Source organism: Dromaius novaehollandiae, chromosome 7 (assembly GCF_036370855.1).
Source record: "Dromaius novaehollandiae isolate bDroNov1 chromosome 7, bDroNov1.hap1, whole genome shotgun sequence".
NCBI lineage: Eukaryota > Metazoa > Chordata > Aves > Casuariiformes > Dromaiidae > Dromaius > Dromaius novaehollandiae.
In genome coordinates, this window is record NC_088104.1 from 24,986,178 (window position 1) to 25,013,481 (window position 27,304).

General features: G+C 47.2%; 1 protein-coding gene and 1 long non-coding RNA gene across 3 annotated transcripts in view; one reads left to right on the forward strand and one right to left on the reverse strand.

Annotated features, from left to right (window-relative positions):
* The window catches only part of SP3 (Sp3 transcription factor), a 37,108-nt gene extending 30,866 nt beyond the window's left edge, over positions 1 to 6,242 (reverse strand). For both annotated transcript variants that reach the window (XM_026092922.2, XM_026092915.2), the window contains exons 1-3: positions 5,847 to 6,242; positions 5,395 to 5,525; positions 5,093 to 5,206 (exon numbers count right to left, since the gene is read on the reverse strand). In XM_026092922.2, the coding sequence (XP_025948707.1) occupies positions 5,093 to 5,206; positions 5,395 to 5,525; positions 5,847 to 5,853 (252 nt within the window). In that variant the 5' untranslated portion in view covers positions 5,854 to 6,242. The remainder of the gene's footprint in view (positions 1 to 5,092; positions 5,207 to 5,394; positions 5,526 to 5,846) is intronic.
* On the forward strand, positions 5,524 to 25,719 carry LOC112979051 (uncharacterized). The gene is made up of 3 exons (XR_003258079.2): positions 5,524 to 5,834; positions 18,070 to 18,211; positions 20,682 to 25,719. It is a non-coding gene; the product is annotated as an uncharacterized LOC112979051 (long non-coding RNA).
* The last annotated feature ends 1,585 nt before the right edge of the window (positions 25,720 to 27,304 follow it).

Here is a 27,304-nt window from a genome sequence, read left to right on the forward strand (position 1 = left end):
GTGATCCTTCCCTTCTACTCAGCACTGGTGAAACCACATCTGTAGCACTGTATCCAGCTATGGGGCCCTCAGTACAAGACAGACATGGACACACTGGTGCGAGTCCAGCTAAAGGGCACAAAGATGAGCAAGGGATTGGAGCATTTGACATACAAGGAGAGGCTGAGAGAGCTCGGACTGTTTAGCCTTAAGAAGAGAAGGCTCAGGGCAGATCTTTTCAGCTTATATACAACTACCTGATTGGAAGGTTATAAGGAAGACAGAGATAGACTTTTCTCAGTGGTACCCAGTGAAGGGACAACAGACAATGGGCATAAATTGAAATATAAGAAATTCCATTTAAATATAAGAAAAAAAAATTGTTTTTACTGTAACGGTGATTGAACACTGGAAAAGGTTTCCCAGAGAGGTTGTGGAGCCTCCATCCTTCGATACATACAAAACCCCGGACATAGTCCTAAGCAACTTGCTCTAGTCAACCCTGTTTTGAGCAAGGGGTTGAACTGGATCTCCACAGGTCCTTTCAAGCCTCAACTGTTCTATGAAATTTTACATTTCCAACCAATGTTTGAATATCTGAGAAACAGCTTGTTCATATATGCTGTTTATGTTGTTTTTAAATACGCAAATATTTTTAAACATGTATATTTTCATAGTTGCTCTGCTACATCTGAAACCGTGAGAAGGAATAAAAACAAATTGTTAAGATCAGCCTTAAAGAACTTGTAGAACTGCTACACTTGGTTCCAATTCAGCACTAAGAAGACATCATCAGAATGGGGAAATCAATCAACACTTTAAAAGGTGAGCGTCTGGACAGCAACTGGGGAAAAAATATTGTTAGGCATTCCTGTTTACCTGAAGCTTGTCAGTTTTGCCCAAATATGAAACAGGCCGAGAGAGGCAGGACAATCCCATGCAGACTTTTCTACAGTGCCTGAACACATTTTAGTGCATCTCTCTGCATCAAGAAGTTAGTCCATATTATCACCCATAAAGGAGAAAAATGGATGTCAAAACAACTTCATTTGGAGGGTCATCAAAACCATTACATCGGTCAGAGAACTGAGAAGTATGGGTAACTTTGGCACATGGCATTCATCCCTTTTTTTGCCAAATGCAAAACATGAAATTTAAAATACCCTCACATTTCTCTAGCCTATCAGCACTCCCACTGTTTCCACCTAAACTGAGATTAAGCAGGTAGCTTCTCAAATGGTTGAAGAATGCTCCGAGGCATACATAAACTGGAATTTCAAATTTTCATTAAGTTTTGTGAAGCCCCGATACCCAGTTCGAAAGCTGAAGATACCCCACAGCAGTCTTTGACAGCTTTAGCTGCCAGAGCCAATGGTTTTCTCAGCCAGCCTGCCAGTTTTCTTAATTTACCCACCAGTCTTTCCATCCCACACTTCCATCAGCCTTGCACTGTATCCACACCTACCCCAGTCAAGCCTACGGCAGCTCCAAGAATGACCCTTGGGAACATGATAGTTCAAGAGAATCTCTTTTACTTCACGTGGCAATGAAGTAAGAGCACACGCACAGTTGGTTACCATCTAAACTTCATAGCTTCTTAAACGATCATCTAACCGTCAAGACTTCGCTGGATCTAAATTTTAGAACATTTCCTCTTTCCTTTCCTCCTCTATGTACCGCTCTCCCATCTTCTATGTTGCTTCTCCTCTTCACCTCATGCTAAAATCTTTGCAGATGTTTAAACTGAAATAAAACTAGAGCATAATTATTTGCAACTAAACAAAAAAAAATCAGGAATGTTAAAGCATTCAATGATAAATAATAAAAAATAAAACTACTCAGACTTCAAATTCCCAAGAAAGAAACACAGCCAGAGAAGAGTCAAAATACATGGGCTGTCGTTCTAGTTCAGTCAGTTGTGCATGCCATTCCAACAAGGCTTCATACACGCAAGCAGGCAGGAATATTCTGTGGAGAAGTTGCCATGACAAGCATTTGAACCAACCACGGATGCAGCAGTACAGGTAGGAGGTCATGAACTCAAGGATTAAAACCAAACACAAATAGACCAAACACAAAGCACTGGTGTCAGATACTCGTAGGCAGGAGAAATCACAGTAGCAAAGTCCAAGTAGAAAGAGTGCAGTCTCCAGCTTCAGTGCACAAAGACAAGATCAGCAGTAATGTCTGCTAATGTTTTCTCATCCAAAAGTAAGTACAGCTCTAACCAGAATCCTAGGCCAAGCTGTGGACTAGAGATAGTCTGTCCAGTTCACTGACAAAGGATCAAAGGGAGAAGAGGGTTGAGTCTAGTTCTGTAAACCATTTTCTTCACTTGCCTTTAATACTTAGCAGTTGCCATGTTCATTAGTCTCTTTATTTTCACTCTAATCATTTCAGTGGCATAAAAGTGGTATCCAGACACAGAGCCATGGAATAATTTCAGTTGGAAGGGACCTCTCAAGGTCATCTAATCCAACCGCTGGGCTCAGAGCGGGGCCAACAGGATCATAGCAAACATGACCGCATTTGCTCCAGCTCCTCCCCAAATCCCAGACATGCGATATTCCCTGCTTTCCTATGGGAGTTTTGTTGTTGCTGTTGTTTTTAAATCATTCTCCTGGTCTCTCGGGGAGCAGCTGCAGCATACCACTTCAGCCAGGAAAGCAGTGTGCAATAACTGGCTAGTCTAGCATACTGGCTCCAGCCCTGCCATTTCCTACCGAGTGAATGTCAGTAAAACATTAACAAAAAAACCTTAGAACACAGTCCGCTATACTTATATGTGAAAGCCATTCCATTACTTCTAAAAGCAAATGTCCACTCATTTATCTTCTGTTGCCCACTTATATGGCTTGAGAACTCTACCCGACATTCAGCAGTCACAACTACAATCCAAGTATGGAAGGTAGTGGGAAAGGATTGCCTCCCAATTGCTAAGTTAGGCACTCTCACCCATACACACAGACTAAACAAATACATCTGTAATCCTGGGAAATGGAAGAGCACCACAGTTTCTAGAAAGACAACAGACCTGTGTCCATGCACATCGGCTTTGTTTTCCACACGTCACCAGGCATCTCAAATTTAAACCTTTTTAGATCCTCCCTCCTTCTCTCACTCCCCAATAGGATGCATTCAGGGACTAGGAAAATCTTTATTGCATTAAACCCCTTTCAGCATCCTGTTTTTCACAAGGAACATGTTTCAGGGACTTTACTCCCTCTCCATCCTTTATTAAGGTCATCTTAATTAACTTCAGTGTCTAGTTCAGTTATTGGAGGTATCTGCTCCAATTTATAATTAGCTTCCACCCATAATATTCAGAATCATTCAAGAGAAACAATGTAGGAGAGTAAGAATTATCAGAATGCTATAACGGATCTGCGGGAGGGGCCTATCTGCATCTATGAAAAGTAGTAAGTGAATTTGTATTTACATTTAGTTTTAACCAAGGTTTCAGCTTCTCATAAATTGCTTCCATGTTGCCCAGAAAAGCCCCCTTACACACAAACATAATTGCAGATAAATTTAATAATAATAATGTTCTATTTTGGAACTAGTTTGCCTATTTAGAACCATTAGGAATTACTTGTCCTATACCAGCACTCCAGCACCCATTCAGCCCTAGCACTGCTCATGCTAAGCAATCAACTCTGTCTCAAAATCGCAGCTTCAATATGATATAAGGTTTAAGGTAGATATAGGGGGGGAAAAGCTATTGTATAAGGATCATTCATATTTCAATGTGCATGTTTATGCAAGAAAGAGTGCAGCGCTGTGTACATCTGATATTATGCAACAAAATTTTACAGGTATTTAGGCACCACACGATGCCTAGAAAGATTTTTAAAAGCGTTCTCTGTCATTAGCCTTCATCCTGCTGCATGACCGCAGACAACTATTTTGTCTCAGTTTCCCTTTATGTAAAGTATGCCAAAACATACAGGTGAAAATGTCAAATACTTTAAAGTTTAGCTCCCAAGTACTTAGTAAATGTAACATTATCATTAATGTTTTGACACTTGTCAAAAGTCTTCCAAAGCTAATTGGTCCACTGGTACAGTGCTTTGCAGTCTTTTTTTGACTTGCGGAACCCTAAATATGTCCAAGACTGTGGTACAGCAAGTTTAAAAAACAACAGACTTGCTTTAAAAACAAAAAAGGGATTTGTTGCTCGTTTTAAAACCCTCTTTGTAGTGGGGTGATATATGTGATTTCCTTAGGACTAGGACCAAAGGACACTTAATCGTGTCATTTTAAACATAGCTAGTAATTCTCTTCTTACATACGAACGTTTTTAGGCATCAGTTACTTTAAAACGCCCTACCTCTGCTAACTCACTGCGGCTACGTTAAGCTTTATGAGCATACGTCAAAAAAAGTTTAGCTTGACCAGTTAAGGAACACAGAGGTTTCTGCCAGCCTCTCGTTATGGAGACGGTTAAACCAGCCTCTCCTAGCGTCGATTTCTAGTCTACAAGATCCATCTCATCACACAAGGTCCCAAGGTCACGAGGGCTCTTTTCAGAGCAGACAGCACAGGAGAGATAAGGACAGAAATTCGGTTTGCAGTACGAGGGGCCGCGTGATAACTGTACCTAGAAAAGACAGCGTTGACACAGGAAGCAGCTTTCCGGCACTGCGATCGTTTCTAACAGCCATTTTACTTCTAGCGGCGCCCCCGCCGCCAGCCAGCCTTCATTTTGTGCCGCGGCCCGGGCGAGCGCGGCGCGGCGGGCGGCCCGCCGGGCGCGCGCAGGTGGAGGTGAGGTGCCTCCGGGCTCGGCGGGCGCCGGGCGAGCCGCGCCGGTGCCAGGGCCGGGGGAGGCAGGTTTCCCGCCTCCCCCCGCTTTTGAAAGTAAACGAAGGCGCCGCCGCCCGCGGCGGGGGAGGGGGGAGCCGGGCTCCCGCCTCCTCCCGGGAGCCCGGCTCCTCCTGGAGAGGCAGGGGAGCCCGGGGACCCCTCTCCTGGCAGGTCGGCCCTGCTATCGTCCCTCCCCCCGGGCGGGCAGTGCCGTGTGTCCCGTCCCTCCCCCCGGGCGGGCGGGCTGGCTGGCTGTGCCGTCTCTCCCCCCGGCAGGCCGTGCGAGAGCGGCGGGGCGGGCACTCACCGCTCCGGCAGAGTGAGAGGCGGCGGCGGCGGCGGCCTCATCCTCCTCCGGCGACGGCGGGCCGATCTTGCTGCAGGTGGCCGCCAGCAGAGCGAGCGGTGACGGCTGCGCGTCCTACCCACAAGGGGCGGGTTCAGGGAGAGACGGGGGTGGCGGTTAGTGCGGGGCAGCGGCCGGGCTCCTCGCAGACGCGCGCACAGGAAGCGGCGGCGGCGGCGGCACCGGCTCCGCTCCCGCACTCGCTCACGACGTGTCACCCGGGGGAGGGGGGAGGGGGCCGCGGCGGCCGGGCCTGCGCTCACCTGGGGGGCGGCCGCCCCGGCCGGGGCCGAGGCCGAGGCGGCGCCGTTGCCGTGCTGGAGATACTCGCTGTGGCTGCTGCTGTCCACGTCTAAGGCAGCCATTTCCTCTTGTTTCACGGGCTTCTCGGGAGCTGCGGGCACGGCGGGGAGGGGGAGGGGAGAGTCACTGACGGGAGCGATCACCCCCTCCCTCTCCCTCCCTCCCTCTCCCCCCCCTAACCCCAGCGCTCCCCCCGCCCTCCCGCACGGAGCCCTCCTCCTCCTCCTCCTCCTCCTCCCCGTGCTGCTGCCCCTGCCCCTCTTCTCCCTCCTCCCCCTGCTCCTCCTGCTGCTGCTCTCAGTGCCGCTCTCGCCTCGCTCGCACACGGACGCGCCGGGGCCGGAGCGGGGAAGCGCAGGGCCGGAGCAGGAGCGGGGAGCCCCGCGGGGCGGCTCGGTCGGTGCGTACGTACCGGTCATGGTGTGAGTGCGAGCGGCCGGCTGGCTGGCTGGCTGGGCGGGAGGCAGGCAGGCGGGCTGGCTGGCTCGCACACAGGCCCTGCTGGCTGGGGCTAGGCGGCTGCCGCCGGGGACATGCTTATTGTGCTCACGGGCTGAAGCGGCGGCGGCGGCCCGAGCCTACTCCGGGGTTTTTTTCCTATTTTGATTGACGGTGCGGGAAAGCCGAAAGGTGGGGCTTGCAGCGGGAGAGGGGGCCCGGCCGACACCGCCGCCCGCCCGCCCGCCTGCCAGCCCGGAACTCCCGCCTACGCCCGCTCTCTCGCGCTCATTGGCTGCGTCCCGCCGCCGCCGCGGCTCGCACTGGCCGCCCGGGCTGTCAGTCACGCGCCGGGGGAGGGGGGGCGCCCCATGCCGAGGTGGCTTCCTGTTTGCCAGGGCTTGTGCGAGAAACAATGAGCGGGACCCGCCGGGCGCCGCGGCCTGCTCGGGCCGGGGCCGCGCAGGCCCGCGCCGCCGCCGCCGCGCTCTCCCCCCCGGCCGCCGCCTCGCCCGGCTCGCGGCGCGCCCGCCGCCCGCCCCGCGGGGCGCCGCGCAGGGGCACAGCTGCTTGGCGGCGGCGGCGGCCCGCTCCCTTCCCCCGCCCCCCCGCCCGGGGGCGGATGCGGCGCGCGTGGTGCCCGGGAGGCGCCGGGCTGGAGCCGAGCGCGTTTGAAATCTCCCTCGTCGCGATTGTCACTCACAGCCGGTGACAGCGGCGCGGGGGGCGGCGGCCAGGCTCGCCCCGCCACCGCCCAACCCGCCGCCCAGCCCGGCCCGGCCCGGCCCTGCGCGGCGGGCGGGCGCCAAGATGGCGCGGCGCCCCGGGGCCCGGCCTGGCGGCGGCGGCGTCGCGGCTCCCCCGCACGGCGGCGGCCCGCGGGTCTGCTGCTGCCCCTGCGGCGCGGGGCCTGCGGAGCGGCCCCACCGAGGGCGCCGCGCCGAGACCTTGGCCTGCCGCCCGTGGCGGGGCCGTCGCTGGTGCAATAAAAACGCCGTCCTCGGCGGGCAGCGCAGCAAATCCCTCGGTTATTTATGCGAACCGATTTTTTTTTAAGCCATGTTAGGGGGAATTAGTGAGATTCCTTCCTTGTCATCAGTTTGCTGCTCTGTCCCACGTGTTATGCAACACAAAGGAAACTGGTAACTCGGATTGCTAAACTGAGACAGGAAATATGTTTAAAGCATTATATAAGTATATGGTGATGCAGAAGTTACTGTTAATAGGGCCTGTTTCCTTATTACACAGTGTGGCTCGTGAAGGATTCCCGTGAAGGTGGACAGCTTCTGCGTGGCCTTTCTTAACTTCCAGGTGCACGTGCAAGAGTGATAAACGGTGCACTGTTTAAGGCACTGATTTTGACCCCTGGCTTGTAGACTCCCCCAAGGAACCCATTTTTCTTAGTTACCTCTCATGTATATGTTAGAGTTCCAGGGAGTCTGTGAATCAGATCAAAAAGTCTTGACTGGAAAACTCAGAACTACTTTCCTTTTACAATCTTTAAAGCAGTTATCACTGAGAATTACCTAGACCATGCAGTGAGCATATTCTCTTATATCATTATTTGGGCATAGTATCTGAAGCCATGGGTTACCCAGAAAGACCCCCTGGGAAGTTAGGTAACGGAATTATGGGCAGGATTTTCCTTATCTTCTGTGAACAGAGAATAAACACTGCTTTTTAATCGGGCCATCACTACGACCTTGCAGAAACTGCTCAGAGATTCTGGTTGGAGCCTTAGCCTAGAAACCATCACAAAACAGGGAAAACATACTCAGAAGAATGTGAATTTAATACTGGAAAATCATGTTGGAGGAAAAAGGCAGTATCCTCTATGTCAGCAGAAGATTGCTCCTGCTGTGTGATAGATGTAGTCTTATTTTGAGCACGTTTACTTTTGCTAATACTCCAAGCATGCCTTCTGAAGTTTTGCAGACAACTTTTAATAGTAAGTTATAAAATAATCCCAAAGCTCTTTTTTGAAATTTATAAATTGGTTTGCGTAGTCTTTTGTGATTCTACTTTAGAATCAGTTCTTGATAAGTTAAGTAACATGCCCATGAAAAAGAGGAAGTTTTTTTTGCAATTCACAGTTTTTATTTTAACAACAGCACACTCTTAGATGTCAAAGGTGTAACAAGGAACAGAAATCACACGTATTTTGGCATAATACAGTAACATCAGAAGTAATTTTTAAATGGTAAAAGCCAGAATATACAAACTTTAAAAATGAGTCAGTATATATGTATGAGCAAATTTTAGAGGGAAAATGAAAATGCAAGATTACATGATGCACAGGACTGCTGTAGAAGCTAAAAAAGTCTTCTGTAACTGATACAAAATCTCAGATTTCTTTTGTAGGATCAGAAGTTGTTAGTGAAATGGACGATATCTTGTCATCCTACAGATGACTTTGCATTTCTGATAACCTAGCAAGTAATTCAATTAAAGATTGATCTGTAAGAAAAATAATCCCTGTTCATAAACTGGGAAGGCAGGAATGATATGAAAAAAATTGCCCTTGTTAATTAGCAGGGTATTTCCAAATATTGTCAGTGGTGTTTTGCTTTAGGAAGATTACATTATTTAGGTCTTAAACTAAACATAAGTGTTGATCTTTCTCCTGCAATTGGACCTATGTTGAGAGCTCTATGACTTCAGTGAGATGTTGTTGATATAGAAGTTCACCCATATGGATCCGATTGCAGACTGGTGACCTCACTGCAATGCTTTCGGACAGAAGGATTTGAAAGCTATTAGGATTGATTTTATACATTAAGAGTTTTGCAGTGCCATATAACTCAGATGTAAATAGCCTTCACAACACCAGCTGAGGGCCAATTTTTTCTAGTCAAGATTTAAAATTAGGGGAGCACTGTGATGGTAGTACTAAATGCAGGTAAAAAGAGAAGTGGAACGTTACAGAATAAACATGCGTATTAAAAAGAGATAAATTACAAGCAAGCTGCAAAAAAACAGGTATGCTATTAAGAAAAAGGGGCCTAAAGAAAATACTCATGTAGAAATGTTAAATAAAAATTGATTGGTAATAAAAATGTGTTTTTATTTACCACTTTCCAGTGGAAATCAGGAACACATCAAGAGCAAAAAAAAAAATCAAAAAGGAAAATAATGTCTTTTCTCATTTGTAGCATTTTGCTTATCAAGATGCTAGAATCAAAATGTGCTTAACTAGAAGAAACCTGGAGGTGTTGAGGAGAACATTGTAACAGTCCTGGATAGAAGCTGTGAGAGGTGGTGGTCTTGCTGCTTTATCGCGGAGCTGATATCCCCACAGAGACTGAGCTCCATGCCCAATTAGAGGAGGCATTGTTTCTTCTTTCTTGAGATTACCCACCAGATGTACTGTATCTGTATATGATCTGAATAAAGTAACCATGGCCAGTTTATTATTAATAAGCTTTACCTCTCTAAGCCCTTGCCTCCTGTTTCCAGGCTGCTTGTGGTAAACTGCAGGTCCTGTGACGAATTCTGGATCCATTTTCTGAAAATGGTCTTGTAATTTGAGCTATGTAGATGTAGAGAAAGCAACACTGATCTATACATACAAAAATAACTCTACTGGATACCAAAATACAACTATTTCAGAACTGAAATAGAGCCTTTGCAATAAGTAGCAATAGAGTGTAGGAAAGGAAGTAATGCCTACCAGAGTCTGATGAAACTTCACGGAAAATTTTGAAAGATAAGTAAGATGCAAATTGGAAAGAACTCTAAAACTAACATCTTTCCTGTCATTCAATTGTAAGCTTAGTGCTATATTTGACCATTCTAATTTAAATTTCATCCATTTAAATCTTTGAGCTCAGTCTCTATGACAGTATCAACTCAGAGCAAATTCAGAAGGAAGTGTACCACGTAACACAACTTCCCTCAAGTACAGTGCCATCTATACTTGGAAATGTGTTTTCTGTCTGTATATTCCTTTGAACCTCCTGAGTTACAGTATATTATTTCTGTCTTCAGTAGTCCTTTCTTTCAGTGACCCTACATTCATTTAAAGGAATATGTAATTTAACGATTGTTGGAATGTGGTCCAGTTCACTTTTCACATCTGTGTAAGTCTGTTCCCCTGTAAAGAGGTGTTTGTGTCATGCTGTAACCTAGAATGAAACTAGACAAGATAGGCAGGAAAGCATTCGGATGTGGTGTATTCTGTACCAATGGGAAAACTGAGATTCAGGTTGTTTTTGTTCAAAAGGTTGGGATTTAAAATGAGGTTGAGGAATCAGTAGGGGTTCAATTCAACAAGTCACCTTAAAACACGGCCTTTAATGAAGGGAGAACAAGGAGAGTATCTGTAAATCTCATGCCTGAAAAAGTAACTAGGACACAAAAATTGACAATTCAGTAGAGATATCCCTTTGAAATCCTGTAACCTTCTTCTGTTGAAAATTTCAGTAAAATTTTGAGGCACATAGGTTTTGTTTTTTAAGTGCCAAACATTTACTTGGTACCACAAAAAAACAAGGTAGTGATAAGGTTGTGAGTCACTCATCGAACTTGCTAGAATCCAACTTCATCCTGATTTTCAGCCTTTCTCTCACAATTAAGTCTTTTAGCCAACAAGACCAACGATTTAACTACCATTCCTAGACATTGCGCTATTTCTACATCTCATACAGGCCCATTTGTTTAAGAATATTGGGAGATCTTTACATAGGGTTGTAGGAAAGTCCCCCAGGAAGTTGACTTGTGAGGTGTCTTGAGTCAGCGCATAGTAGTTGGAGGTAGTTGCGTGACTGAGTTCATCCCATTAGAAATCAACAGAGAAATGATTCCTTGCTTGGTGTAAAACCAGCAAGGAAGCAGCCATGGTCAGAGAAAGGTGTTGGCTGGGACCATATCGTCGTCCCCAGGAAGCATCTCCCTACCCTGAGATGAAGGGCTTGGAGAGCACAGATTTTGCAAGGCGGGAGCAGGCTTGAGCAGTAAGTGTGGTTTGACCAGGAGAAGCTGAGCCAATCTAACAGCTCACTGACCTCACCCGAAGCTAATCAACTTGCTGAATTGCCACCCCTGCAAAAAAAATACTGCTCCCCACATACCGAGTTAAATTGAGTCAAACTAGATACAGTGGAGGACGGGGCAGGACTCCATAGGTGGAAGCAAATGAGGAGAGGTAGGACTCCCTTCAGCAGCGGCAAATAGATTCGTTCAGCGTATCAGGCTTGCCAGACTGCACAGGAACTTGCTTTTAGTCCTGTTTGTGTAAAGTGCCTGCTTTTAGCCCAGGATTTCCAGCCTCTACAGGAGCACAAACGGTACTCAAGAGTGTCTGAAAAGCTCTAGAGCTTTACATGGCTGCTGTGAATATTAAAGAACTTGTATAGTCCTCTGCACAAGCACAAAGATGTCCAAATGTAACCATACAAAAGGCAAATCATATTTATTAAAAGTGAAATTTGATTTTGGAAGAGTATTTTTTTTGTTTTAAATGAAGAAGACATAAAAATGCTGGTTTCTACCTAGATGTCTCCATTCAACAAATCCATTAAACAAAGGTCAAAGAGAAATATCTACTACTTAGATCCAGCTGTTAGCAGGGTGACATTTAATTGACTCCACTGGATCTGCTCACATCCAGTGGAAGCTGTTCACAAGATAAGGAAAGGCCTAGCAAACTAGTGCACAACACAGTACTAAAAGCAGGAATTGACGAGTGCCAGACACTTCTGTACTTGACTAGAGGTCTATGAGACGCAGCCTAGCCACAGCAGGAGGAAGAACCTGCGAGTGAGTAAACAGCCAAACTACCTACTCCATGCACAGATCTAAGGCCATGACTCTTCACCAACACAGATGACAAATCTTCAAAGAATGGGGCCAACAGAACATCTCTGAGCTCTGCGCACGCCGGTATATGGAGACAGTCATCTGGAACATTGTTTCTGTCCTAGTCATTACATTTAAAAATTTTTTTAATCAGGACAAAATAAGTCATGTTCCTTTTTCGTCAGAAATTCTTCTCATTTATTACAGCTGTAACTCTCCCTGGGTGATTTTGTTTTGGTACATTCTGTGAATTCTCAAATTCCATGGGGATACTTTCTAATTTGATTGGTAAACAAGCTCTGTCCTTAAGATGTTGGGAAAAAAATAATTCTATGTTTTTTCTTTCCAGTGTTAAACCATGTGACTAAGACAGAGGAAGAATGTGAATGTGCTGTGCATGCATTTTTTTCATGAATTGTATTGTCTAGTTTTCAGTTCCGTATATGTGCGAATAAAGAGTACCTTAGTTACATCTTCTCTGTCAAATTTGGGTGCTTTTTTATTCAGTTGGCAACTTAGGCATTCCACCTAAGTAAGTACATTTTTCACCAACAAAATTTTGTTTCTTACAAAGAGGAAACAGAAATTTGTCTGATATTTCTCCTTCCTGGAGAGAGCAAGAAAATATTTGTGACAGGAGAAAGCAGATAGATATATAGCTGAAAACCTGTCCTTTAACAGGTAAGATCACTGTAGACAGGACACACAGCTCTTCAAGTTCACTTCACTTTACTGAGAAATATATATCTAATTTTTTAAGCCTTCTAGAAGTTATTACCTTTGGGGCCCATCATTCCACTGGTTATTTATGCTAAATTTCTACCTGCCAAGGTCTTCACAATTGATATACTTTAATTAAAGAAATAATGAAAAAAATCATAATCTTTACATAGGGTTAGAAAAAGTGTTCAAAGGAAAGTCCACAACCACAGTTTCTGGGATCAGTGATACAGTGTCTAAAGATCCTTCTCCATAGCCCATCACAAGGTAAGAATGGAATTAAATAGTTAAGATCTGTAGATACAATAGATAGTGGAGTCACCTGAAAGAAAACATTTGTCTTGTTATATACGTTCTGTCTGGCATAACTCGTTCTTTCTCCCAGTTTAGCATTTTACTTTTAATAATACTGATAACACAGAAAATTAAGACCATTGTGGAGATGAAAGAGACTTTGGCAAATTATATATACACACACATAGGTTTACTGAAATTTTCCAAAAATTAATAGCAGGGGGTACGTACTCTGAGAAGAAAGTGATCTATATATTTAGAGGGATGAAGTAACATATTTCAGGAGTTTCAGTCTGAATTCAAGCTCCCCAGGCGAGAGCAGGCCAAACTCCCTGGCTCCTCCTAGGAGAAGGAAGGTCTTTGCTGTCCAGACAACAGCCTGTGCTCTGCCTGGAAAGCAGCGGCTTTCGAGGCTGTTGGAGAGTAGCACCATGTCAAGCAGCCTAAAGGCTGGAGGATTACAAAGGATTACATTTTTTTACTTCTTTAAAAAAAAAAATCCTGGACGGGCTCTTTGGAAGAGAACTTTTGGGCAGCTACTTGCAGAAGAGGGCTCTGGGCTGCGGATGCCCAGAGCACCTCTCCCGAGGAGCGGTAGCCGATGCAGGACTCGAACTCGCAGCTGTTCCCAGCATTCGCTTCTGGCTGGCGCCAGACGAGACTGCGCCCAGCCCGCGCCGTCTCTAGACTGGTCGGCTCAGATCCCCCCGAGGTGCCTGCTCTCTTCTCCCTCCCATGCAAGGAGTCCTAACAGTTTCACACAATGTCGTCGCACTTCCACAGTGCCGTATAAAGCCTTTCTCTTTTTGGCTACCAGCATAATTTCCTTAAAAGCAGAATTCATTATCAAGAGTAACAGAACAGATTGGCTTTGTGCCTTTTTACTTCTTTCTAACTTTTGAAGAGGAGGTAGAAACTTTTAGTACTCATTTCAGGTTTTTTTCTTTTTGCATTGCAGAGAAATTAAAATTTTAAATCTGGACAGGACAATAGTGACAGATACGTTCACCTTATTTTTCTGCAATACCACAGACAAGTAGAACTACATCACAAATACCAAGGAAAAGAAACCCGAGTGATTGCAATTCCAGTTCTGATCATAGAATAGGCTGTTTTTTGAAAAAAAATAGTTACTAATTAAAACTTATCTAAGAAGCACCTCAGTCAAAGAATCATCAGTCTACTTCAGCTTAGTTCTGAAGGAGACACATTTCAGACTTGAAAATGACAATAATTAACACACTGATGCTGTTAACATAAAACAGAAATAGACATTCTTTAACTGCTAATTAACCTCTGGCTTCCTGGAGACATCTTCAAAAAACGCACGTCGCCACCACTCGTTTTGCAGCTCACCAGCAATCACATAGTTCACGTTACTTCTCAGACCATGCTGCAGTTCACTCTTGATCCTTTCGACCTGCTTTTGTTTCAGAGTTACTACACAGCCCTCCCAATCTAATGACACTTGCAAACGTCTGTACTTTGCTGCAGGTGTCCTTCCTATTTCTAAAAATTAATTAACAGAAGTTAATTATTTCTTAATACACTGTTTCTCTCTCATGTGCCAATTAGTATCTGAATTATTGAAGTGGATCACTGCTATTAGTTTGTTTTCACAAAGTTGCAAAACTCAGACTCCACTATCATCTTAATTACTTACAAATGAAGGGTAAAATGCCTTTCTTTCCATGGCAAAACTCCAAAAGATTTAATGGAGACAGGATCTCACTGCAAGCCTATGTTCCCCAAGCATTCCTTCGCTCTCAGCAGGACCACTCAAGCACTGAAGGCTAAGCATGCGTGTGGTGCAGAAGCATAAGTACGCAATTCCAGGACAACAATTGCACTACAGCTTTTACTTTACAGGAGGAAGGCCAGATTTTCAGCAACGCACATTATATTTAGACAGAGTGGTAATTGAATACTCGATCTGCTGCATGGGAAAAAAAATAATTCATTCTCCTTTTCCTCTCTGGAAGAAGGAGCATTACAGTACTTTTTTTTCCTAGCCTGGATTCCTACAGAAGTTAAAAGATTTTTGTCATAATTATCTCTACCTACAGATAATAAATCTGTGTGTGTGTGCGCACATGTGTGCATGCATACGTGCATGTACATACTTGCATGTTGTGCTAGAGAAAGAGAGGGAACAAGAACAAATGGAAGCCAATTTCAACCACATCTGAGAGCAATAAAAGACACAAAAATGTTACATTCCTATAAATTTCATGAAAACAGGCTGCTAAGTAAAAGAAAAGCGACCCACTGCAGCTTGCGTTAAACCCTTATTAAACACCAGGAAAGCTGCAAAGATGAAAGGTGTTGTGAATACCCACCCACAGGAAAAGCTGCAACCAGAGCTTCCAGCTTTGTAGACCTAGGAGAATCCAAGCACAAGAGACAGCCCAAGGGAAACCAAGACCCAGCAGACATCCAGCTCTTGGGACTACTGGTTTGTGCTGGATTTCTACTCATTGCTGTCCAGCTCTGAAGATGATGTACTTCATTTTGTCTGTTCTTTAATTCTGAGGGAGAAAAGAGTGCTTTTTTTTTTTTTCATACAGTAAGATAACAACTGATGAAGTGCAGAGATTTGGCTTTGAAATCATCTGTGATTTCCCAAACCTGATCAACAGAAACACAAGATAAAAGGAAAGACAAGAATTTCTTTTCAGTGATCCCATGGGATGTTCCCACCGATTCCCAGTGCAGCACAGCAGGCAGAGAGGAGACCGTGTCTTCGGCTCCTTTCACCCTAGAGGATAGAGGAAAAACTTCATGCCATGGCAGCCAGAGCTTTGATCTTAAGTTAGCAAGAGCCAGTGCTGTTAGAAAACTCTAATCCCACTTTTTATTTGTCACATCATCCACATCTAAGGGTTTAACCATTCCCTAAAGTCTGACTGAGGATGACACAGCTTAGGTCTGTGGATTTTCCCGATTTGGGGGAATTTTCTGTAATATAGGAGTGGTATCTATGCAGAAGATGTAGCGAGAGAAAGAAGCTGGGCTTCTGGGGCCGTCAGCCCTTGCGGGCGCAGTGCCGGGTAGCAGAGCTGCGCGGCGAGGTGAGGGAGCTGGTACCGGCGCCTCGGCCCTGCATCCCAGCGGAGTCACGGTGCCCGCTGAGACAGCCCCTCTCCTCCCCCCGCCTCGTCCCACCTCGTCCCCACCGCGGCACCCCGTGGCCAAGACCGGGGCGTTAGCAGGAGCCGATCTTAGCGTCCGGACGTTAGCGTCCCACCGGAGGCGACGTGGGGCGCCCCGGCTCTCCCTGTGCATGGGGACCGGAGCCGCGGTCCCTCGAGGGCAGCGCGTGACCCCAAGCTCTGCTGTGCCGTGGGAAGCGTGCCCCACGGTTTCCCGTGCTGGGTGGCAGGGCCCAGCTCCGGCTGGGCCGTTCCTAGACCGTTTCTAGACCACTTGGAGGGAAATAGCGGATCTCAGCACGCTCTCTGAACCCCGCGAGAGCTGGGATGGGAGGTCGTCTCCTGTGAAATCCGGTGGCTTGCTTTTGTGTCCCTGGGGTCCAGCAGCGATCGTTCACCTTGCTGCTCCGCTCAGCAGCGCTGTCGGCCATCTGACGCTTTCTCCTCACCTGGATGCCAAAGGAAGACTGAAAGCGAGAGAGGTCCAACCCGTGTGCCGTGTGAGGGACCAATAACCGCGGTCTCCAGCACGCTGCAGCGTTTGCCTCGCAGCCCCATTTCTCCCCCGCTCAGGACTAGGGCATGCCTGACAAGGTGGCCGGTTTGCTTTACTCACCTCAGAGCTGCGTGTTTACCACCCACCAGTCACCGGTCCAGCAACCAACTATTTTACGCCGGCGCTGGCAATCCCTTCTGGACGACTGCCTGCCTTTTTATGTTCCAGTCACAGTAACTCATCTTTCATCTGTAACTCTCTTCTGCACTGTACACTTCAGACCCTCCTTTGCTAGGCACGTTCACTTCTCTAAAAATATCATCCATGAACTTCTATTCTTCTTAATGTTGTGTAGCAAGGAAAGTTGGCTCTCAAGATCAGCGATCTCGCTCGTAGGTGCTCAGGAAATCAATGCACGTAGACTCCCTTGGATGCCTGTAACCATATCCAGCACGGCTCTGATTCACGCTCCTTCATACCCCACACAAAGGAAGGAGAGATAATGAAAGAATTCAGCAGCCAAATCCTGCTGTCTCCCTCTTCTTCCCAAAAAGGTTAACTCCAAGAAAAACAGAAGTGCCCATTCTTGTCACAGGGTGACAAAGGGATTTCTGTGGCAGTATTACTATTCTTGCTGCCACACGTGTGTGGGGTTAGCCTGAAATATTTTTAATGAATTTTTTTTTTAATCTTTTGTTGCTAAGAGAATAATAATGATCTGGCACAGTAATAAGAAACTCCAATGCCTGCAGCAATAAAATTAAGTTACAGTCTTCTAAACCAGCTACATTTAGCAATTTTATGGGAAAATAAATATCCATCCTCTTCAGCACGTTATAGCTGTCAGTCCTGTTTTTCTAACACAGGTCTAAAATAAATTGGGCAAGTTGCCTTATTTTTCTGCTCTGTCATTGGTTACTTAAAGATATAGAGAGGACATTAGACAGCATTTTTGTTGAGAGAGTAAACATCGAACAAATGGACTTTCATTTTAAAAGTATAAGTGAACAGTACCAATAAAACCTTAGAAATTTGGCAGTACTCTTTTTTATTTTATGTGACACTAAAGTTAGTCATTGAAGCCATTATGTTCCTGGATGAATGATAATTCCTATAGTAGGACAATTCAGCATAAACATGCACAATAAAACAGGTCAATTAAATCTGCAAGTTAATTCTATGCAAGAAGGAAGAGGCTGTTTCATTCTTATTTACTGTTCCCCAAGGAGTTAACTCAGTTCGACTCTGCACGGACTAAAAGCGAAACGTGCAGTTAACTCCTGGACTGGGCCCCAGGTCCGCGCGGGTCTGTAACTGGCTATACTGCTGCCAGTTGTATAGCGCTGCGGCCAGAAAGCGTTTTCTTATTCGTATGATTTGCAAGCAATGAAGGAGGCACACTGGGAAACAGGTTTCCAAAGGCCACAGAAAAAACAATTTTGGGGGTTTCCAAATGATCTGTGAAACTTTATAAACTGCCTCTGGCCTCCCCGTGAGGAAAAGTAATGTATTTGTCAAAGTTGGTATAAAGAGACCCTTCCTTAAAAACTGAGTTAGATATGACTTTTGTCAAACAGAAAACAATAAGAGTTAAAATTTGATAATGATTTCCCAGAGGCAGGCAGACGCGGGAGCCCGCAGCGCTCCGCTTAGAGCCAGGCACGCGTCAAAAACAGTCGTCAGCCAAGACGATAATGAACTAATAAATATTCATTTCTCCCATTTTATCATTGATTCAGCTGCTGTTTGTCCACACCCGATACACCGGCCATCCATATAACGGTTCCAGTTATAAACATGGACGCGACTTCAGCAGAGGCCCCAGGGAGACCGTCACCTGGTGTATCCCGAGGGAAGAGGCCTGAGCTCGCCCGCTATCTGGTATTTAGTCCTCCTCCCACCTCCAATCTGTGCCCAGCCAGGCGAGCGCCGTTCTGGAGGCTGGGAGCTTCCCACTGGGGACCGCGGGAAGCGGTCTCGCTGCCGCAGCTAATCTACAAAGACAAATATTTTCACGTTTACATTCCGGAAAACAAAATATCCTTATCTCCTGATATAAAACATTTGCTCACTGTTGGATACCAACACTGACCAACTCAAAAACTGTTTGAAATCTTTATCTTTGCTTGGTGCTTATCTAACTCAGCAGTGCCCGTTACAGAAACCCGAGACTCCTCTGTGTTGCAGGCTTAGCTCAGGGTCTGCGCGTTTCACCCAGCCGCGGACTTTCTCCTCGTAACGTCTCTGGTAGCCAGGAAGACGTTATCCCCGCTTCACAGACACGAATTTTACGTGCGGGAGCACTGAGAGCCCTGCCAAAGGTCGCGTGCGAAGTCTCAGGCCAGAACTAAGACTAAACTCTCCTTTTTGGGATCTCGATCCAACGCCCCTTTCACTGCCTTCCCACCTCACAGAAGAAAAACAGAACAATAATTTTCCTTCTCCTCCGTTTTTAATAAGACCCTGATTATTTGTCAACGGCTTCCCTGTATTCTTTGGAAAACGTTTCTCCTTCCTCTCGCAGACCTGCCCCGCGAACACGCTTTCACACCTGGAAAACCGGTGCAGCGCAGCCCCCCTTGCTCCCTGGCTCTGAGGGGCAGCGGGGCGGCTCCCAGCCCGCGGCAGCCCACCTGCTGCCCCTACCGCGCATCCGCGGCCGCGCGGAGGACGTGCAGCCAGGCCACCCGCCAGCGCGGGGCCTTGGGCTCGCAGACAGCTCCGCGGGAGCAGAGCGCGCTGCAGGCTGCCGCCGCGGCTCCGAGCCCGGCGCCGAGGCCGCCTCGAGCCAGCAGCGTGCCGCTTGGGAAGGCTTTTCCCTCCTCCTAAGCAGGACTGGGAAAAGGACTTCTGACAACGTGTTGCATATTCATTTTAGGATCCCTTTATTATAAAACTGACAAATATAATCTGAAAACGGAGGCAGCAGGAAGACCAAACCTTCTATACTGATACCCTCTTCCTAGAAGGTCAGTCTAGCTACGGTGAGTTTTACTCCTCTGCAGCAACTGGAAAAAAATACATATATCTTTAGTTTACCTCTTTGATCCTCCAGCCTTACCCAGTGAACACAGCACGTGCCTCACAAAATTTTGCTCTGGGCTGTTTTCCCCCTTGTGCTCGGAGCAGGACCCCGGGAGGTGCAGTGCAAGTTTGTCGCAACTGGAGGACAGCAGCCCCGGGTCAAGAAAATCAGAGGCAGAAGGGGCAGCAAAACTATTTTCTGACTCATCACAAAAGATCAACATAGAAAAAAAAAAACCCTTAAAATCCTCTTGAGATGTTTTAATATTAAACATTAGAGGTTGTACAGATGTGATACAAGTCACTCCCAAATAAGCAAGAAGTCCACAAGCAGCTATTAGAATAGCACGCAGTTTGTAGTAACAGTCTTAGAGCCAAAAAAATACTTACAGTCTTCCCTTTTACCCAGGAGCATGCCAAAATGCAAAAATTACTCTGGTAACAATAGGAATTACCGAGAAAATGGTCTCACAGCATTTCCCAGGCTGTGAATGGTGGAAATGCGCTGGGATCCTGCTTGTTCACAGAGAGCAGCTGAGCAGCTAACATCACTTAAGCCAAGCGGGTCGACCATGGGAGAGAAGCTCCTGCTGGCCATCGGGGCCGGGCACCCCAGCTTTTCTTGAAGAACTTACAAGAAGCAACTAAAACATCATATAACACTATCTAGGCTCTTACTAATGAGCTGTTTCTAGCTAATTACTGTGTCTAGCTGCTATAAGTTAGAAGCCTCTGAGCATGAGCATGGTCTTTCATCGACTATCATGGTGCAAATAAAACCAACATCTCTCCCCTCTCAAAAGGAGTTTGTGCTAAACTCGGTGCTAGCACTTGAGTTGATGGTTTGATTAATCTAGTTCACTGGTCTGATCAGACCAAGTCTGGGATTCAGGGACAGCTGTAGAAGACCATCCCTTCCAACGCCAGTCCAGAACCCAAGTGTCTCCCAAAGTGAACTAATTCTTCTGGCATCTTCTTAGCTGCTGTACCAGGTTGGCCACTAGGGCCTGCAGGAGAAGGTGTCCCATTCCGCTCCAGCACAGAGCGCGCACGACTGCAGGGAGGCCAGAGCCGCGTTTAAGGGGCCCTGCAGGGAAGGGCAGCTCAGCGGGGCTGTGCCACGGCCGGCGTCTTGGGAGGGCGGACCTGCGCGGATCGGCTGCGACGTCGTCTGCTTCTCGCATCCCTCTCCAAAGTTTTTGCTTTGCTTTCCTCATCTGTGCTTTCTTCTTCTTCCTGGGCCCTTCCTCCCTAGCTATGCTTGGTATTTATGAAAGTTTTATTTCTCTTTTGTTTAACTTTGTATGTTCTATTTTCTTGTTCTCAGTGTTTCCACCAGAAAACAACGTTTGGGTTTTTTTCCCCTCTCTGTTCAACGCACACATTTGGAGCGAGCAGGGAACCGTGCGATCTCTGCACTCACCCCCGTGTGACAACGCACGGCACAACGATGGAGAAGAGGGAAGGAGGGCGAAAATGAGAAGAAACAGGGAGCGCGGCCTCCTCCCTTCCAGCCACCGTGCCGCCCCCGGGCAGAGCTGGTCCCGCCACGCGACCCTCCAGCCACCAGGCTGGTTTGCACCAACAGCAACGACCGCAGCACCCCAGTGCCATGGGGCTTTGCCTCCTCTTGCCCGCATACTGCCTTGACATGATTACGGGGTCACTGCCTTCAAGAGAAAACAAAACGGTTCCCCCCATCTAACCCTTCAGTCAAAATAATCCTAGAAATTCCCTTTAATAACAGCAAGTAATTTTTAAGTGCCTGTTGTCTTTCAGATACTGAGTGATATCACATAGTCAGAAAATCATCAAAAACATATAGCAAGTTGGGGTTTTTTTTAAAGCTGAATGTTCTGAAGCACAATATATCAAAATCCCACCCTATGGATCCCTCCCGCACAGCAGAGCTCTCCTTGTTAAAATTCTGCGCAGGCACATTTCCTCCCCTCTCCCCCAGGTACCATTCTCTCCGTGTGTACTACAGTAACAACTGCGCCTTTACTAAGATTGCACACAATAGCCAGGTCTTTGTAGAGGATAATTAACAGCCAGCAGTGAATCTTAGCATTTATTCAATGGCGTATGAATGAGTTATGAAAATTCTCTTTTACTGGAGAAGTAATAGGATATCATTCCATTTGCATATGTTTTGCCTCTTGCGTGATAGCATATTTACGGTTTTCACAGTTTAAAGTGAGAAATATGTACACAGATATTATACGTTTGTGCTCAGACAGTCCTAGCTCAATGAGTTTGCCTCTCCTTCTGTCATTAGCGAAATCCTCTCTCCATCTGTATCTAATCTAAATTCCTTGGGTCCACCCTGAGCGGGATGAGCAGACCTGAGCCCCTCCAGCTGTTCCTGGAGATGTGAGGGTTCATTTCTTGAACTGGATCTCCATCTCACATAAATTATCTCGATGAGTGCCCTCGCATGGGGTACCTGGAGGCAATGCCATTGCACTGTTCTGAAGTGCACAGAGCCCCTAAACTTTTGTGCGCTTGTCATTTCACGGCAGAAAACCTCTATATTGTTCTCTGCTATTTAATAGCTGAGCGTGTGTGGAAAGGAGCAACTCCCAGTTGTAGTTGGAGCCATCATATGGAAACATCTCTCAGCTCTAAGGCTAAAAAGCAATTGCAGTAGAATTTAAATGAGATCAATGGACTTTTTAAGTAGAAATACCAATGGTCATTGATAAAAATGCAAAAGGAGAAAAATTTGTTTGGATGCCTAAAAAAAATAGTAAGAAATACCACCTATTCCCAGACTCCACAGCTTCGGTTCTCTTCCAGGCTACGAAGGTATGACTAAGAGGAGGGACTCAGACCCAGGCTGAGGAAATCTGCAATTTGCTGCTGACTTGCTCAACGCCATTTCCCCGCTTCTTTTCTCCCCAGAAGCGCTGGTGTGCCAGTAGGTTGCACCCAGCTTCTTTTAGGAGCCCCGTCACGACGGACCCACTTGGTGGGGTGCACTGCGGCGTTTAACACGACACGAGCGTTTAACACTGATGCTTCTGACAGCCAACTTCACATCATTCCTAGGATTGTTACTGAATTGTCTTTTTCCCCCCCCTCCCCTCTACTGCAACCTAAAAAATCCCTGTCAGCCCAGTAAGTCATTCATGCTGAAGGTCCGTTTCCAAAGCAGCAATCTTTAGAGAGGACGGGGAATAAAAACCTTCCCGTCCTCCGCTGCAGCACAGCAGTGCTCAGAAGGTGACCCACAAAGGGAGCCCGCGAGCCTGCGACCTCCCCTGCCCTCTTACAGTATTTTAAAGGAGTCTTGAATTTTTTCTTTGAAAACTAGCGGGGTTATGTGAGAGGTTCTGCATGACGGTTTGTTTGTTTGTTTGTTTTACTTTTGAAATGTAGGTCTCATCTCTCCTGGAAGGGGTCTGGATAACCGGACAGCTAATGAAACAATAATATTGCCCATGTCAGGGGAGTGAAAGGCAAGAGAGGACAATGCATTTTTTTAATCTATTTTTTGTTTTTAATCTGACTGCTTAGCATTCCTTCTTCCTAGTTAACATCTTCTGGAGCTCAGGCATAAACTGACACTTTGGAGAAACGAGGTCTCTGTAAAATTTTCAAGAGCTCCTAGCATAGCCCCAGTACTAAACACACATGGCCCAGCCCACAGAATGCGTTTTTCAGATATGACCAACATCTACCATTAGGCACATTTGGGGGCTTAAACAAAGCAAAAAAAGGACAATGCAGTTTTGTGTTTTAAATAGCTTTCTACTACCTATTTAACCAGCATGCAAAAGAAAACAATTTAAAAAAAAACAAGCAATAATTGCTCTATAAATCACCTGTGGACAGCGAAGGTGATGAATTGGAGATGTTTAGTTTTATTCCTTTGCAGGGATTTCTTCTCTTCACTGTGAAACACGTGGTCTGCGGTCCTTAGCTAGCATCTTCTGCAGCATGGTATCAATGACCACATAGCGTTCTTCAACTGCTGAGCAGAGGGACACATGGCAAATACTGCACCTGATGTTTTTCATTGCAGAGATGAGCTAAAAATGGGTCCGCTTCTGCAAAGGTGCAGAAAGCCACCCGCGGCAGGAGAGGGCTTCCTGAAGTTACATCATGTTCAGCAGATGATGGTGATGGAGATGCACATAATGCAGCTGTAACTGTGGGAGGTAAAGCACAGTTCCTGGCCCAGGTGAAATCTGAAGCGTTTTGCTCATGTCCTGCGCTGGATTTTAGGGAGAGCACGACAAACTGAGCGTCTGCAGCTGCAGCCCTGCCGGACGGGCAGCCCGCGCGCCCAGAGCCGCCAACGCGCAGACACCTTTCCCAGCGGCAGCAGCCTCCTCCCAGCCACAAACGCAAGCGTGGATTGCTACGCTGAACACGTCAGAGCAAGGCAATAGCTTAATAACCACGATAAAGGCTTTTCCAAATCCGTTCAACAACGGTAAATTATTCCGAAATAAAATTGCCTCAGCCAATCAGCTGCATAGTCCCCGACCCACGGCTACGTGCTTATTTCTCAGCGAAGCGAAGCTCCGCACCCCGAGTGGCTTCGTGGTTTCTGGACGTTGCAGATCCAGCACGTAACTCCCCGTCCCCTCAGTCGCTCAGCAGACTATTCCTAGTGCAGCAGGTCGGACAGCGCGAGGGGATGCTCCCAGCTCCCCGAACCCCCCAAAACCGGAGGAGAAGGCCGCAGAGCCCCCGCGGCGCCCAGCGCCGGCGCACCCAGGGCCGGGGTCTGGCCAGGAAGGGCAGAGCCTCCCCCGGCACGCGGAGGGGGAGCGGCGGGAGGCGAGCGCTCACCCCCGGGCCCCCGCTCGTCCCCCGCCGCCCGCCAGCACGGCAGGGTAATTGGCGGGAGCTCCTGATTAATTTGATAACAACCCTCTCCTGCATTAACGCACGCTCCACATGCACCGATGGGTCAAGAGCCCCAACGAGCCCTGGAAGCGGAGGGAAGCACGTGCAGGGAGCCCGCGAACATCGGCACGCGGTGTGCCGGGGCCTGGGTCGGAAGCACCTTCCGGCGCGTTCTCCTTCACGCAGCAACACCCTTACAGACCTTGGCTCATCCCGCACCGCCGCTCGAGGCAGCCGCCTTGCGAGAGGCCTGCCCCGATTTAAATGTATTTGCTCTAAGCTGCAACTTATGCTGCTCCATGAGAGCAGCCAGCGCACTTCAGCAGTGAAAGGACAGACCGATTCTGCAGCTTACTAGCAGAGACACCAAAATCTGAGAGGAATAATATTAGATTGTGCGCTTGGTCTTCAATCAAAAGGAAGATTATTCCTCATTATGTATTTTTTATGCAGTGTTTTACACAGCATGAGGTCAAATGTACCAGGCAGCAAGGCCTCATCTTTGCTTCAGAGACTTATTTTGCAGACTGAAAGATACCTCCTTAGTCCCTGCAATTACCTGCTTAAATCTTCCCTCACTTCTGTCGGCTGTCTCGCCCATTAAATAAGTCAGCTTTCTTCTCGGCACTCACATCCATCAAGCACCTGTAGACGGACTCGTGATCCGTTTTGGGGGTCCTCCAAATTGTTCTCCTGTTCGGTCTGCGAGACCTGAGAGCCGCCTCTTCTTCCCACGCCAGCATCACTCCTGCCCCGACCACTTCGCGGTGCTTCGTTCGACCGCTCGTCCGCGGGGCCCGGGCTGCTCCCGCCCTCCGCCACGGTCCCCCCCCAGCGCCGGCGGGGCTGCCCGCAGCCCAGGCACCGGCCCCGCGAGCGCCCACCCTGCCGTCGCTGGCTCCCTGCTACCAGCCCCTGCGAAGACATGTTTTCCCCCAAGATGGATCTCAGAGATGTTTCCTTCCCCTTTTTTGTGTTATTTCTCTAGCCCTCCAGCATCCCCAGGGCCAGCTCTTCGAGGCATACAACTAACACCTCCTTTATCCCTAGATGATTAATGACAGCATTAAAGAAAAACCATCTTAGCGCTGAACTGCGGGCTAGCCCACTACACACCTTCCTGTCACCCGGTCCTTGTCACCCGGTTTGTCCTTCTGCCCAGCGCCCCAACCATCGCTCGCCAGAGGCAGCAGCAGGGCAGGGAACGGCTCTGCCGTGGAAAAATCATGACGAGCTGCTCCTAGTCCACAAATCAGATCTCGGGTTTAATCTGTAAATGCTGAAGTTGGTCGGCTTCCAGCATTTAAGATAGACTTGTTTTATTTTCTCTTTTTCTGTGTCAAGCTGCATTGTATTTTCACTCCTGAATTTTCTTAGAACTCTTCACATTCTGCGTTACACCCTAATCGCAGGGCCAAAACTGGACAATAATTGAACCTATTTTTTTCAAAATATAGGCGACTCATATCTAATGATACGTTATTAAAGTTCTAATAGATATCGCACACTCACCACTTCTAAAGTTTGCACAAAGTATTAAGCTATAATGAGCTCCAGCTTGCTTTCTGGGCAAACATGAAAGAGGGTTTTTATTAATATTTGTGGACATGGACGAAAGTCCATGCTCCGTGGGTGCTATTGCGATGGCTAGAAGAGCCAGATGGTGCTTTGCTTTTCCATTTCCTAATTTGCGCCTCGCGAAGCAGAGGGCACAGGCGAGGGTGTGCGTATGCCGGTGGCTTGGTGGCTAGAGAGGGCCGCAGTGAGACGGGCTTCGGAGAGCCCGAGCCAGGAGCTGCAGGCTCCCATCGGGGCAGGTCACTGGGTACCCAGCTAGTGCTTTAAGGCTTGACTTTATTATACATTGCCTGCGGCATGGTCTTCACGTTCTTGAGCGTGTCCCCCTCTCTGCAGGTCCCCTTTGCACGTGTGCATTCTCAGCCGAGCTGAGATCAGGTTTAACAAAGCGCCGTTTCAAGTCCCGGCAGTCCCCTCCTGCCGGGCGCGAGTCGGCAGAGGGAGCCCAGGGCCGCGGCTGGCTGCCGGCGAGGCCCGGGAAGCGATATTGTATTTGTGCCTAGATATAAGTAATCCAGACAAGATCGCCCTTACCACGTGGTAACCAATTCAAGGTTGGAGCCAAATTTGGCATTCGCAAAAAAAAAAACAAAAACAAAAACCAAAAAAAACAGCCAAACAACAACAAAAAAAAAAACGCCTCTCCCCCTCACCCGACATTCAAAAGCCTCTTTAAAAGTCTTCAATTTAAAATGAAACACAAGCCTGGCACCTGGCCATGGGAGTGCACAGCTTTTAACTGACCCCATATGTAAAGTCAACCTGAGAGAGCTGTTAAATTCTTTAATCCCACGCTCCAGCCCCTAGAGACATGTTTCTCCTGTGAACTGTGGAGCCAAATTTCTGCAAAAGCAAGCTTTGAATCTGGAAACATTAACTACCCTCCCATGTAGTTACAGAATAAAAGTATTCACCAGGACATAATGAACGGTAAACCAAATGCACAAGTTACGGACAACGCCGACTCTGCGTCTCACTGCTGTGCAACACAGATTTTTCAACGCTGCGTGCGTCTTAAATCACAGTTTGCCCCAGATGGAGGGAGCTCAGCCCCGGCCCTTCCGCAGCGCTCGGGGTGGGGAGGGCACGTTAAGGGATACCCTGCCCCAGAGGCATTTGCTGCTGGAATTACAATGTTTAAATGGGAGCTTTGCTGATACCAACAAACGAAAAAAAAAACTTTAAATTTTCAACATACCGAAGTGACATCTATTATCAATATAGATATGGACCAGCATTGCTGATCAACTTTAAACAAGAGGGACAAAAAGCTCCCCTTGCGGATGCTGAATAACCACAATAAAAATCCCACATGCTGCTTTCTTGCAGAGAAAACTGCTTCAAATATGTTCAGCTTTGCTATGGAGTTGCCTGACTGTACTTTTCTCCATTTTAGGTAAAATGGGCCCATCTCGTACTCCCTACAAGCTGCCCTTTCCTTTTGCCATAAAGTATCTGGACAGTGTTGTTAACTCTTAGTGGTAGCACTCCTGTTAACGGTCACAGCAGAGC